General features: G+C 34.1%; 2 protein-coding genes across 2 annotated transcripts in view; both read left to right on the top strand.

The window, feature by feature from the left end:
- Positions 1 to 6,970: 6,970 nt before the first annotated feature.
- Positions 6,971 to 8,564, top strand: LOC119588854. The gene is made up of 2 exons (XM_037937496.1): positions 6,971 to 7,159; positions 7,748 to 8,564. Exons 1-2 carry the CDS (start codon positions 6,971 to 6,973, stop codon positions 8,126 to 8,128), a joined length of 570 nt encoding a protein of 189 aa, XP_037793424.1. The 3' UTR covers positions 8,129 to 8,564.
- A 2,486-nt stretch (positions 8,565 to 11,050) lies between these two features.
- Positions 11,051 to 12,500, top strand: part of LOC119588844 — a 3,424-nt gene continuing 1,974 nt past the window's right edge. The window contains exons 1-2 of the mRNA XM_037937487.1: positions 11,051 to 11,151; positions 11,940 to 12,128. Coding sequence (XP_037793415.1) covers positions 11,940 to 12,128 — 189 coding nt within the window. The 5' untranslated portion in view covers positions 11,051 to 11,151. The remainder of the gene's footprint in view (positions 11,152 to 11,939; positions 12,129 to 12,500) is intronic.

Below are 12,500 nucleotides of genomic sequence, written 5' to 3'. Positions count from 1 at the left end.
TTGATATATGACCTTGATGGCTAGTAAATTTATTTGTTTTAACCATTAACACAATATTGCGGCAGCATTAGTTAAATATGGTAATCAAGTTGTTTCATTATATGCTCATAAAAATCTTCATTTTCTTCCCTAATCTCAACTATGTTCCACGATAGTAACTCCCATGTTATCATCTCCCGTTTCCAATTCCTGTCCACTATTTTCCACCACGATGTTCCACTAAAATACTTCAAACGGGCTTACCAACATGAACATGGCTTCCGGACGCTACTCTGAAACTTAATCCACATTCTCCGTCAGTAAGCGCCCTTTTATTTGCGATATGGAGCTCATCATATTTTTGGCGTCTCGTCCCATCTTGTTTGTTCGTATGTCATCCGCTTCGCCATCGCGTGGTGATGGCTAAGCCTTCAAGTGTCTACGACATTATTTTCAATATCATTATTATCATTTCCATTATTATTATTATTATTATTATTATTATCGTTATTATTATTATTATTATTATTATTATTATTATTATTATTATTATTATCATCATTATCATTATTACTTTATCTATTGCTATAGCTATTATCATTATTATCATAATCATTATAACTATTATTCATATAATTACTGTTATTACTAAAATCATTATTATTTTGTCATTATTGCCATCATTATTGTTACTTAACAATGATGTTGTTATTATTATTATTATTATTATTATTATTATTATTATTATTATAATTATTATTATTGTTTTTTTTTTATTTGTTATAATTATCATTACTTTTACTATTATAATTATTATTACTTTTATCATGATTACTATCATTATCATTATTATCATTATTATCATCATCATTATTGTATACCCAGTAGAATATTATGTTTGGTTTATGTAGGACTCAATCGAGAATATGGATTTTACTTCGGGAAAGATTGGTCTGCAGTGAACGATATGCGGCTCCAGTCAAAGTCAAAACACTTTATTCCATTAATTACAATGGTTCTTCTCATGATCGTAATTATTATCTGCAGCACGCTGCCATTACCCGATGAGTAGGTTCGGGAACCGTGTGTTGTGTATGTGTGCGTGTATGTTGTGTAATAGAAGGGAGGAGGGGGGGGGGGTGGGAGGAAAATACAAAGTGTGTGTTCTGAATGTTGGATGGATAAGTGAGAAAAGGGAGGAAGCGTAGGTCGAGCGTCTGCATGGACGTGTTTAGAGGAGAAATGCATGTTCTAATAATGCAAGCTCTCTTCTTTTTCCCTTCGGTTCAACGATATTTATGGTCTGTTCTTTGACTTCAGCTTAATATACTCCCATTCATCTAGCCTTTTTAGAGCTTTTCAATGGTTGCGTGGAAAGAGTAACCAACATTCAATCATGGTCAGAAACCGAACATTAGAGGTGTCTGGGACTGAGTGAAAGCTCTAAGATGGTAGGATGTTTATCGAGGAACAAGTTCCACTCACTAGGGAGTTCTACAGGTTATTCGGTCACGGGAAGTAGACAAGAATGCGTATATTGCTAATATGAATACCGTAGGAGTGATGCATATAAAAATCAAAACCAGATATAGATATACACTTAAAGTAAATCCAAACACATATGTACACTCCTTGACGTCCCAATTCCATAATGTTTTACATACAGGTTCCTACTTTATGTTGGGCAAATAATAATAAAAAACGGTGATGATAAACACCTAGTAAAAATCATTTGTGTAGACACATGTAAAAAGTAAAAGAAATAGTTTAGATACGGAGGCTAAGTTAGGCGGTGTAGAAAGGAAAGAACATGAGACATAAAACACTCGCAAGGTCGGGCAGGAACTGACCAACGCAACGCTTTCGGAAAAATGCCGATATATCTTTATATTGAGACTCAAAAAAAGGGATCCTCAAATTTTCAACAACAGAAACAAAAAGCATTGGATTCTCAAGCTGTGTGCCACATGCAAAAGTCCAAAAGACTCCAGTTCTCTTACACACAAAATTTCCATATAACTTTGGGAGTCACGAAGTCAGTACCTCTTGCGCGAAGCGAAATAAGTCCACGAGAGTACAACTTTAATTATAACTGAGCAGGACCGGAGTGTTTCCTTTCCCAAAACTTTTGCACCCCGAAAGAGGCCCCCAGGCCATGCTTCATATATGTAAATAAGTACCCCAAAGAGCAGTCCGATAGTTAAATAAACAAAAGTAACCAATCTTGAAAAAGCGGAGAAAAATTATGTGACGACCATCCCCTTCAGGGGTTATTACGACATACTGGAGACGTCGCTGAAGAGAAAGAATAAAAGAAAATGGAAAATAAGGGAAAGGATATATAGAAATACTGAGTCTACATTTTGAGGAAAAACTATATTTCGGACGTTACATGTTTACAATAAGCAATTTTGAAAATAAATAAATCTTTATTTCTGGAAGTGGTGATTCCAACGCCATCCAAATAGTAAGACTTAGTTTTAAATACGTTCTATGATTATAAAAATAACTAAGTTGATATTAACTGTTTCTGAAGCCTTACAGGTGGCTGTAATAAAGATGCCTGTAGAACTTAGCCGCAGGTGGCACGGAGCGGCTGGACATAGCCACAGAACTACGATGGGGTCAGTCCCTGGCGGCTCGTATGGAATTGGTCAGCGACCGAGGCGTTAGCCGCGGCTTCCGATAGCGCGAACAAGCCGAGAAAACAAATAGAGAGTGAAGCACCAGCCTCGTGCGGGTGTGCAGATGTGCGCGCCCGCTTCTTCTTGTAGATTCAATGACACCCCTAGGCAAGAAGGGCGAGGGTGCAAGGCGGGCGAAGGCCAGCCTTCAGACAGCACGCCAAGCCTCTTGAGTGGATAGCCTAGGATCGTCGTGGACGGGAGGCGATGGTGCACTCAACTTGTTGTTATTATTATTATTATTATTATCATTATGATTATTGTTATAATTATTACTTTAACTGTTATTCTTATTATCATTTTTATCATTGATATTATTATTATCATTATCGATATGATAATCTATCACCATTGTCATAATGATGATTTTCACTAATATCTGTCTTTATCATTATTATAATTGCTGTCATTATTATTGCTATCATTATCATTGTTACCATTATCATTATTATTATAATATCATGATCATTGTTATTATATTATTATCATTATCATTATTATTATATTTTTACCATAATCATGAGTACTATTTTTCTTATTATTATCATTATCATTTTTGTTATATTATTATCATCATTAATATTATCGTTATTATATTATTATTATTATTATCATTATCAGTATCATAATTATTACCATTATCGTAATTACTATTACTGCCATTGTTATTATTGTTAGTATTATTGTTGCTGTTATCATCAATGCTATTATTGTAACTATCATTATTAGTAGTATCATTGTTATTATTGCTATTCTTGTTATCATCATCATCATTGTCATTGATATCACCTATATTATTATTGTTATTATTATTATTATTATTATTATTATCATTATTATTATTATTATTATTATTATTATTATCATTATTATTCTTATTAACTGTTATTATAATTTAAATTTTCATTTTCATTTTTATCATTACCATTATCATTGTCATTATTACTATCATCATCATTATTAAGTAATTATCATTGTTATCATTATGATAATTACCATTATGATCATGATCCTTATCATTATTATTATTATCATTGTAATTATTATTATTATCATTATTATTATTATTATTATTATTATTATTATTATTATTATTATTATTATTATTATTATATTTATTTTATTATTATTATTATTATTATTGTTATTTATTATTATTATTAATATTATTATTATTATTATTTTATTATTATTATTATTATTATTATCATCATATACCATCGTCGTGTTTGTTATCATCATTATCATTGTCATTACCATTATTATTATTATTGTTCCTGTCATCATTATTATTATTATTCAATATTATTACTGCTGTAATTATTATTATTACTATTGTTATCATTATTATTATTATCTTTTTCGTTAGTACTATTATTTTTGCTATTACTATGATTATTTTATTATTATTATTCTTTTTATTATTGTAATTATTATTATTATTGTTATTATTATTGCTATTATTATTGCTATTATTATTATTATTACTATTGTTATTGTTATTGGTATTGTTATTGTTATTATTATTATCATTATTACTGTGATTGTTATTATTATTATTAGTTTTAGTAGTAGTAGAAGTAGTAGTATCATCATCATCATCATCATTATTACTCTTATTATTACTATTATATTACTATTATAATTTTCATCATTATTATTTTTATTATTATTATTATCATTATCACAACTACTACCATCGAAATTATTCTCATTATCATAATATCACTATCATTATCATTATTCCCATTGTTATCATTGATTATTATTATTATTATAGTAGTAGTAGTAGTACTAGTAGTCTTATCATTAGTATTATCATTATTGCTATCATTACTATCATCATTTTTGTTATCATCATCATTATTATCTTTAGCATCATCATTGACATTATTACTACTATTACCATTATTATTACTATTATCAATATCATTATTATCATTAACATTATTATCATTATTAATACTACTATTATTATAATTATTATTATCATTCTCACCCATTATTTTTATTGTTATCATCATCATCATCATCATCATCATCATCATCATCATCATCATCATCATCATCATCATCATCATAATCATCATCATCACCATTATTGTCGTTGTCATTCTAATAATCACTGTTATTATAATTATCACTATCATTTATTATTATTATTACCATTATTATTAGTAGTATCGTTACCATTGTTAATGTTATAATTATAATTATCATTAATATTAGTAGTATCAATATTTTTATTCTTATCATTATCATTATCGTTGTCCTTATTATGATCGTCATTATCATTATCATTATCATCATCCTTATCAACGTTATTATCATTATTATCATTAGCATTATTATTGTTAATATTATGATTATTATGATGATGATTATTATATTCGTTATCATTTCCGTTATGATGATTATTATTACCATCATTATCCTGAGAGAATTGACCCCATGGATAAACTGAATTAGTTTTTAGCTAAACGTGAATTAGACCAAAAACAGAAAAAATTATTGTTTACAATAATGAGATGTAATTTCTGTTTCTTTTGAATGATCATAATCTATATACATATTGAAGTTTACATATATCTAAAGCTTTCATTTGTAATTTACTGTTAGTAAGGGTTAGCAAAGGCTCTTAACGTGGCTAAAGTTAGTTAATATAATTAGTTAGTATAATGTATGTTAGTATAATGTATTATATTGAATACTACCATAAAGTAATCAGCTGAGATGCTGGGTCTGAAGGGAAAAATTTACTCGTAATCTATTTTAATATATATATATATATATATATATATATATATATATATATATATATATATATATATATATATATATATATATATATATATATATATATATATATATATATATATTCATACATATACATATATACACATATATATGTATATATAGATATCATATATTTCTTAATTAATCAATTAATAGATCAATTAATTTATCAATTAAACAATTAATTAATCACTTAAATTTTCATTTATATGATCATATGACATCGTGTCGCCCCCCCCCTCACCACCACCACCACGCCTAAGTTAACGTCACAGCAAAGCATTGTCCGTGACGTCATCGGTTGGCGCCGCCCAGAGTATATAAGGCTCATGTGCATGTTACTAGCCATTCACTACCTCGTTGCTTTACTAAGTTCACCTCCTACTAGAAAACACGAGCTGCAGTGAGTACTATTGACTGTTGTGAGATAAAAGTGAAACTGCGATACGGTTCTTCGAGACATTTAATATTGAGTGTTTTAATTGTTTCTGCTGAATATAACTTATTTATGATATAGGCATGTGCATATACCTATACCTGGCCATCTTCAGATCGACGGGGGACAAACGAAATAGAAGTTACGTTTTTTAAATGTTTTTAATATCACTATCATAATGGCAAGGAAACCGAGGAAGTGCTAATCGATATTTCGATTTGCTTGAAGTACATTAAACGTTAACTTAATGATAGCAACAATATTTATGACGAAGATGTAGGAGGGAGAAAACTATGAGCGAAATAGTGAAATTAAAAAAAGAAAATTTCATTTCTTCAAATGCATCAATGTACATCAAAATTATTATATATATTTTTTTTTGTTACTGATATTACCATTGTGATTTTCCTCGAAATTAGGCAAGAAATGAGTACAAAATGATATTTTTTAAAAATCTGTTCAATCATAGTGTACTTTCTCCCGGGCATGTGAAGACGGGCATGTGACCATCTGCATTACAATCACTTTCACCCGATCAGGAACTGCGTATGGTTGCTCCTGACTTTCTCCGTTGTGCGTTACGAATTTCTTTTTGTCATACGGGCCTTTCTCTTGGCATTTTTTGTTTTCTCTCTCACTCTTGCTCCTGGTATTTTCTTTCCTGCTTCTCTCTGTCTCTTCCTCTCTCTCTCTCTCTCTCTCTCTCTCTCTCTCTCTCTCTCTCTCTCTCTCTCTTTCTCTTCTTCCTTGTTCAAACTGTTTTTTACCTTTGGTTCCCATTCTTCATCTTTGTTCATTTACCTATGTGCTTTCCCGACATTCAATTCTCTGTATCTCTGCCACTCTCTCTATCTGATTGTATCTATATATCTGTCTCTTAATCTAGCTATTTTTCTTTCTTTCTCGCTCTCCTGCTTTCCTTGCTTACTCTTTCTCTCTCTTTTTTCACTCTTTGCTTCCCTCCCTTTGTCTCTCTCCGGTTGTTTCTTTCTCTTCCACCTCCTCTCTCTCCATTCCTTGTAACTCCCATCCCCTCATCCCCCTCTCTCTCATCGCTCCTTCTCTCCTTCCGCAGATGCGTCACCTCCTTCTGCTAGGACTCCTCGCGGTCAACCTCCTCTTGTTCGCCGAGTCCTTCATCCTTCCTCCTGGCTACGCTCCCCCGGTCTTTCCTGCGCTTCCTCTGCCGCACCTCCCGCTACTGGGTGTTGTGAACGACGGCGGGCTCATGCCTCTTCTGGTGTCTACGTTGATGGCGATGCACGTGAGTGTGTTTTTGTTTTTACTTTCAGGGCGGGGTCTGAGTTCAGTGGTATGACCTTCGCTTTTTATTGCCAAGGGATAGGCGTTGAGTTGGTTGTAGGATGGCGTGGAAAGAGCGTCTGTCGGAGGGGCCTTGGTGATGATCTTGACAGGATTTTTGGGGTCCTTGGGGATGATCTTGACAGGATTTTGATATCAGCCGTTTCAGTTGTTAGTATTTTTCTAAGAATGAAACTGTAAAACAAAATCTTTGATCTGATACTGATTCGTGTTTTCAAACCATAGTTGCAGCGACAGGAAAGTCTAATGTTACTGCTGATGCAAGTTCTGCCAGCTCTCCGAAGTTACTCAGGGTATCGCGACTCTAAGGTTGAGAGCCACTGAGCTAAAGCAAATTTATGCGTACGGACTTTGTAAAAAAGGAAATTTCATCCTTTAACATATAATACCCACAATAGTCTGTTATATAGATTTTTGGTGTATGTCTTTTCATATCCGGACATTGTATCTATTATTCTGTGCTTGTTTTGTCACGCATACTTATAACAACGTCAAATGGAATATAACCTCTCTTCGTCCCTCCATCCAGGCCGGCACCATCATAGCTCTCTTCGTTACCGGAACCTACCGCAGGAGAAGGTCAGCCTCGGAGGACCTTGCGGATCCCGTGTACCTCATCATGGCCACCGTCAGCCGTCTGGACACTCACGGCTGCATCTTGAAGTTACTGTGCCAGCTGAGAGCCGATTCCCCCGACAACCTTTCAGCAGAAGAGCGGATTATCGTGGAAATCTTCGCCGATCACGTCGATCTTTTCGCCAAGAACGGGGCCGGCGAGTCCTCTGCCCTTAGTGAGGACGGCCAATTGCAGAACCAGAATGTGTGCACCTCTTCTGCTGATCGCTGTCCGATTGCAGGAGATCTGTTGAGAAATCTGTCACGGCATGTCTGGGGGAGCAGCTTCTTTTAAGCCAAGACCATCAACAGTAGATCATATAATGCTGGTTCTGATATATTTAAGGTGTAAGGATGTTCGTGACAGTTCACTTTCTTATCGTAGGGGGATTCTTTCCAGTCCAGTGATGCGTATTTATCCATACATATACTTAGACCGTGCCCCCCCATTATAAGGATGGTTTTCGAGACAAGGCCCCTCCCATTTCTCCCTCATCAAACGTCTCCTTTCCTTTTAACGTTCATCCCAACTCCTACAGAGCCACGATAGACTGTTCTGTTTATGATGCTGGTTATGATGAAACAAAAAGGGGGCATGAAATCATTTTTATTCATATGGATATATAGATATTGCACTTATTTCATCCCATCTGTATATATTAACCCCTATCATGGATCTCAATCACACAGGGCGTTTATTTACATAGTTTAAGCTTTAACATCCTTCACATTGAACACGAATAAATTATTTTTGATAATGTTGAAATTACATCAAAACTATAGTATATTTTGTTTGTTAGTTGTTGATCAATATGTCTATATTATTTACCTGTTGTTTGTTGTTATTGTTTATATTTTGTTGTTATTTAGTTGTTATGTTCGTTTATTTGTATGCTTAGATCGTGAAAAGTTTATATTTAATCTCTCTCTCTCTCTCTCTCTCTCTCTCTCTCTCTCTCTCTCTCTCTCTCTCTCTCTCTCTCTCTCTCTCTCTCTCTCTCTCTCTCTCTCTCTCTCTCTCTCTCTCTCTCTCTCTCTCTCTCTCTCTCTTCTCTCCCTCTTCCCCCCCTTCTCTCTCTAGTTTAAATAAAGATATGAGAATAAATATACCATCTGATTATATATCTTTCAGTTACCTATGCATAAACCGATTAATTGATTCTAAACAAATTCATAAATTCCAAATGAACACAAACAGGAATATTCATAATATAGTTTATGGCACTTTGTAAAAAAAATAAATGCACTTTTATGCTCATATCTGGTCTGCCTTACATGTTTTTTGTCTTTTTTTAAGAACAAATATATTCGACGAGAAATAAACTGGCACTATTTTTTGTCTTTTTTTAAGAACAAATATATTTGAGGAGAATTAAACTGGCACTATTTCACCGCGTTTGTATGACATTATCAGCATTATTGCTATTACTGTTACTGTTATTATTATTATTATCAATAATATTGTTATTATTATCATTATTATTATCATTATTATTATTATTATTATTATTATTATTATTATTATTATTATTATTATCATTGCTATTATTATTGATGTCATTATCAATATTATTATTATCACTATCCTCATCATCATCTTTATTATTATCATTATCATTGTCATGATTATTCATATTACTATTATCATTATCATCATCATCATCATCGTCATTGTTGTCATCGTTCATCGTCACCATCGTCATCGTCCTCCTCCTCCTCCTCCTCCTCCTCCTCCTCATCATCATCATTATCATCATTATCATCATCATCATTATCATCATTATCATCATCATCATCATAATCATCATCATCGTCATCATCGTCATCATCGTCATCACCATCACCACCATCATCACTGAATTTCTACCACTTCATTCATTATTAGATATACCTCTCCTTCATCCTTCCTGTCAGTGTTATGAAGCCATTCTACAAGTGATTACCAATATGTCCATTACTGTCTTCCTGCTTTAAAAAGTGTTAGGGTGCACTCTAGACAGTGGGTAATAAAATGATAAAGATAAATAAATAAATAAATAATTAAATAGATGAATAAATAAAACGAATTTGACATCAGTAAATGCGCTGAAAATCCTCCCGCATGTGAATGTTTAATTTAGTTTTTTTCTTCAAGAAGGATGATGTTTAAAACTTTTCACTTTACTTTTAAGGAGAACTGATAGCCATATAATTTTGAATTGTTCGAATGGCATGAAGGTAGGCAATGTTAATCGCGGCAAATCAGTCCCACGCAACCTCAGAATTATGCCAAGCTTTTAAAACAAGACAAAATCATCAGAAAATGAAACCGAAAGAACATTGAGAAGGAGTGAAGACATCCAAAGCGTGTCTTTTGAAGATGTTCCGTTTCATTAACGAACGCCAGAATTGGAATGAAATAAATGTTGATGGGTATGAGGAAGGGGCAATTCACAATGTAAGAGATGTCATTTGCGTTACGGTGGTGCATTTTGATTGCAATTCTGATGGAGATGTAATGGTGGAGCGTTGATTAATTACCTTGCAATATGGAATTATTCGTTCTCATGTATACTTTTTTCTAAATCAATGAATACCGCTCTTGTTAGATGGATTGCGTAACTAATTTCCGAATATCAGTTGGTAGGCTATTCAGGATTTTTTTGGTTGTTAAATATATGTTCGCTGTTCCCTTCTTTTCCCCTACTGTTATACTGACAGTTGGCGTTATGATCTCTCTCTCTTTCTCTCTGTCTCTGTCTGTCTCTCTCTCTCTCTCTCTCTCTCTCTCTCTCTCTCTCTCTCTCTCTCTCTCTCTATATATATATATATATATATATATATATATATATATATATATATATATATATATATATATGTATATATATATATATATGTGTGTGTGTGTGTGTGTGTGTGTGTGTGTGTGTGTGTGTGTGTGTGTGTGTGTGTGTGTGTGTGTGTGTGTGTGTGTGTGTGTGTGTGTGTGTGTGTGTGTGTGTGTGTGTGTGTGTGTGTGTGTGTGTGTGTATTTCTATGCATCTGACTCTATACACTGAAAGTAAAGAAAAGATATAACTAAATATAGCAGAACAGACTAAGATACGCTTTTTTAGCAGGATGGCCTAGGACCTATCCTTTTGCTGTGTCCTCTTTTTTCACGATGACGCAATGATCCTGTTCTTCATGACGTCACGAAGTGTATATAAAGACCAGGTGAATGTTCCTTTCTGGCCATTCACTTGCCTCCTACTTTTCCGTGTTCATCTCCCACTGTATTGTGAGAAAAAGGAGCTTTCTTCATATACTAGTCTTCTAAAGAAACAAACATTTTAAAAAGTGAGTGTTTATGTTTTGCAGACGGAATTTGTGTATTTTTTTCTGTCAATCAATCAGTGTTGTTATTGTAATTAATATTCAAAGGGATGAGAAAAGGGCGCCGGAATCTCCGTCTTTTAATGATAAAGTGAAGCGAGATTGTCAGAAACTATTTCTTTTTTTGTGCATACTGACCAAAAGGGAATTAACAAAATGAAGAGAAAATATGATACTAAATGAGAAACACGAGATATATTACCCGTAATGATTTATCAGCGTTGTTTCATAGTGAAATAGTGAAATCAATCAGAAATAAAAAGCCCTGTTATCGAATTCACAACTACGCCGTATATTTTCATAACATTTTTCTATCCAAAACAACTGTCATATGATTCTCCTACCTTTCTACAGTTCACGTGATTCAAAGAGAAAATTTGTATTCGCCCAATCGGTGTCCTTTCTCTTGCGTAAGAGGAGGTGGACAGAGACCACTTTCACTCGAAATGATTTGGCTCTCACTTTTCGTGTCGTGTGATGCATCTCTCTTTGTCTGTCTGTTTGCCTGTCTACCCATATGTATGTGTCTGCCTCTGTCTCTGTTTCTTTCTCTCTTTGTCTGCCTCTCTCTCTCTCTCTCTCTCTCTCTCTCTCTCTCTCTCTCTCTCTCTCTCTCTCTCTCTCTCTCTCTCTCTCGCTGTTACACCCTCCCTCCCACCTTCATCCCTTCCCTCACTCCCTCCCATCCCCCCCTCTCTCATTCCCTCCTTTCCCCCCTTCCTCTTTCTTACACCCGATCCCTCCCTCCGTAGATGCGCCACCTCCTCCTGCTAGGACTCCTCGCGGTCGACCTCCTCCAGTTCGCTGAGTCCTTCATCCTTCCTCCTGGCTACGTCACTCCGCTCTTCCCGAATCTCCCTGTTCCTTTTCTTCCAACGCTCGGGGTGATTCAAGCCAGCGGACTGATGCCCCTCTTGGTGTCTACGTTGCACGCTCTGCAGGTGAGGGTGGCCGAGGTGTAGGTGAGGAGGATCTCTCTTATCTATCTTATCTTTAGTTGTAATTTTCCCTTGGTTAGACTTATTTGTTCTCTTCTGATATTACCTGATTATATTTTCTTTTAATACACGGTAACTTTCTAGCTTTCTGATCATTAACTAACATATATCATCGCTGACTAGTAATGTACCGTATTGTTTCTTGAATGTATTCGACGTTTCAACCTACCTTGCAGCCTTTGATTAAGACGCTTACCACTGTCTTGCATATATTCTCATATATTTGCAAAGTCGATCTTATACAGGGGCCGATTAAGCTTGGTAAATCATTTGATAAACCGATAGATAGGTACATAGTGAGACAGACAGTGAGAC

This window comes from Penaeus monodon, chromosome 3 (genome assembly GCF_015228065.2).
Source record: "Penaeus monodon isolate SGIC_2016 chromosome 3, NSTDA_Pmon_1, whole genome shotgun sequence".
Classification (NCBI taxonomy): Eukaryota; Metazoa; Arthropoda; class Malacostraca; order Decapoda; family Penaeidae; genus Penaeus; species Penaeus monodon.
This window is presented reverse-complemented; position numbering and strand designations above follow the sequence as displayed.

Coding starts and splice junctions, on each gene's coding strand:
- LOC119588854 (XM_037937496.1), top strand. CDS start 6,971: ATGCGTCACCTCCTTCTGCTAGGACTCCTCGCGGTCAACCTCCTCTTG. Junction 7,160..7,747: donor CTACGTTGATGGCGATGCAC/GTGAGTGTGTTT, acceptor CCCTCCATCCAG/GCCGGCACCATCATAGCTCT.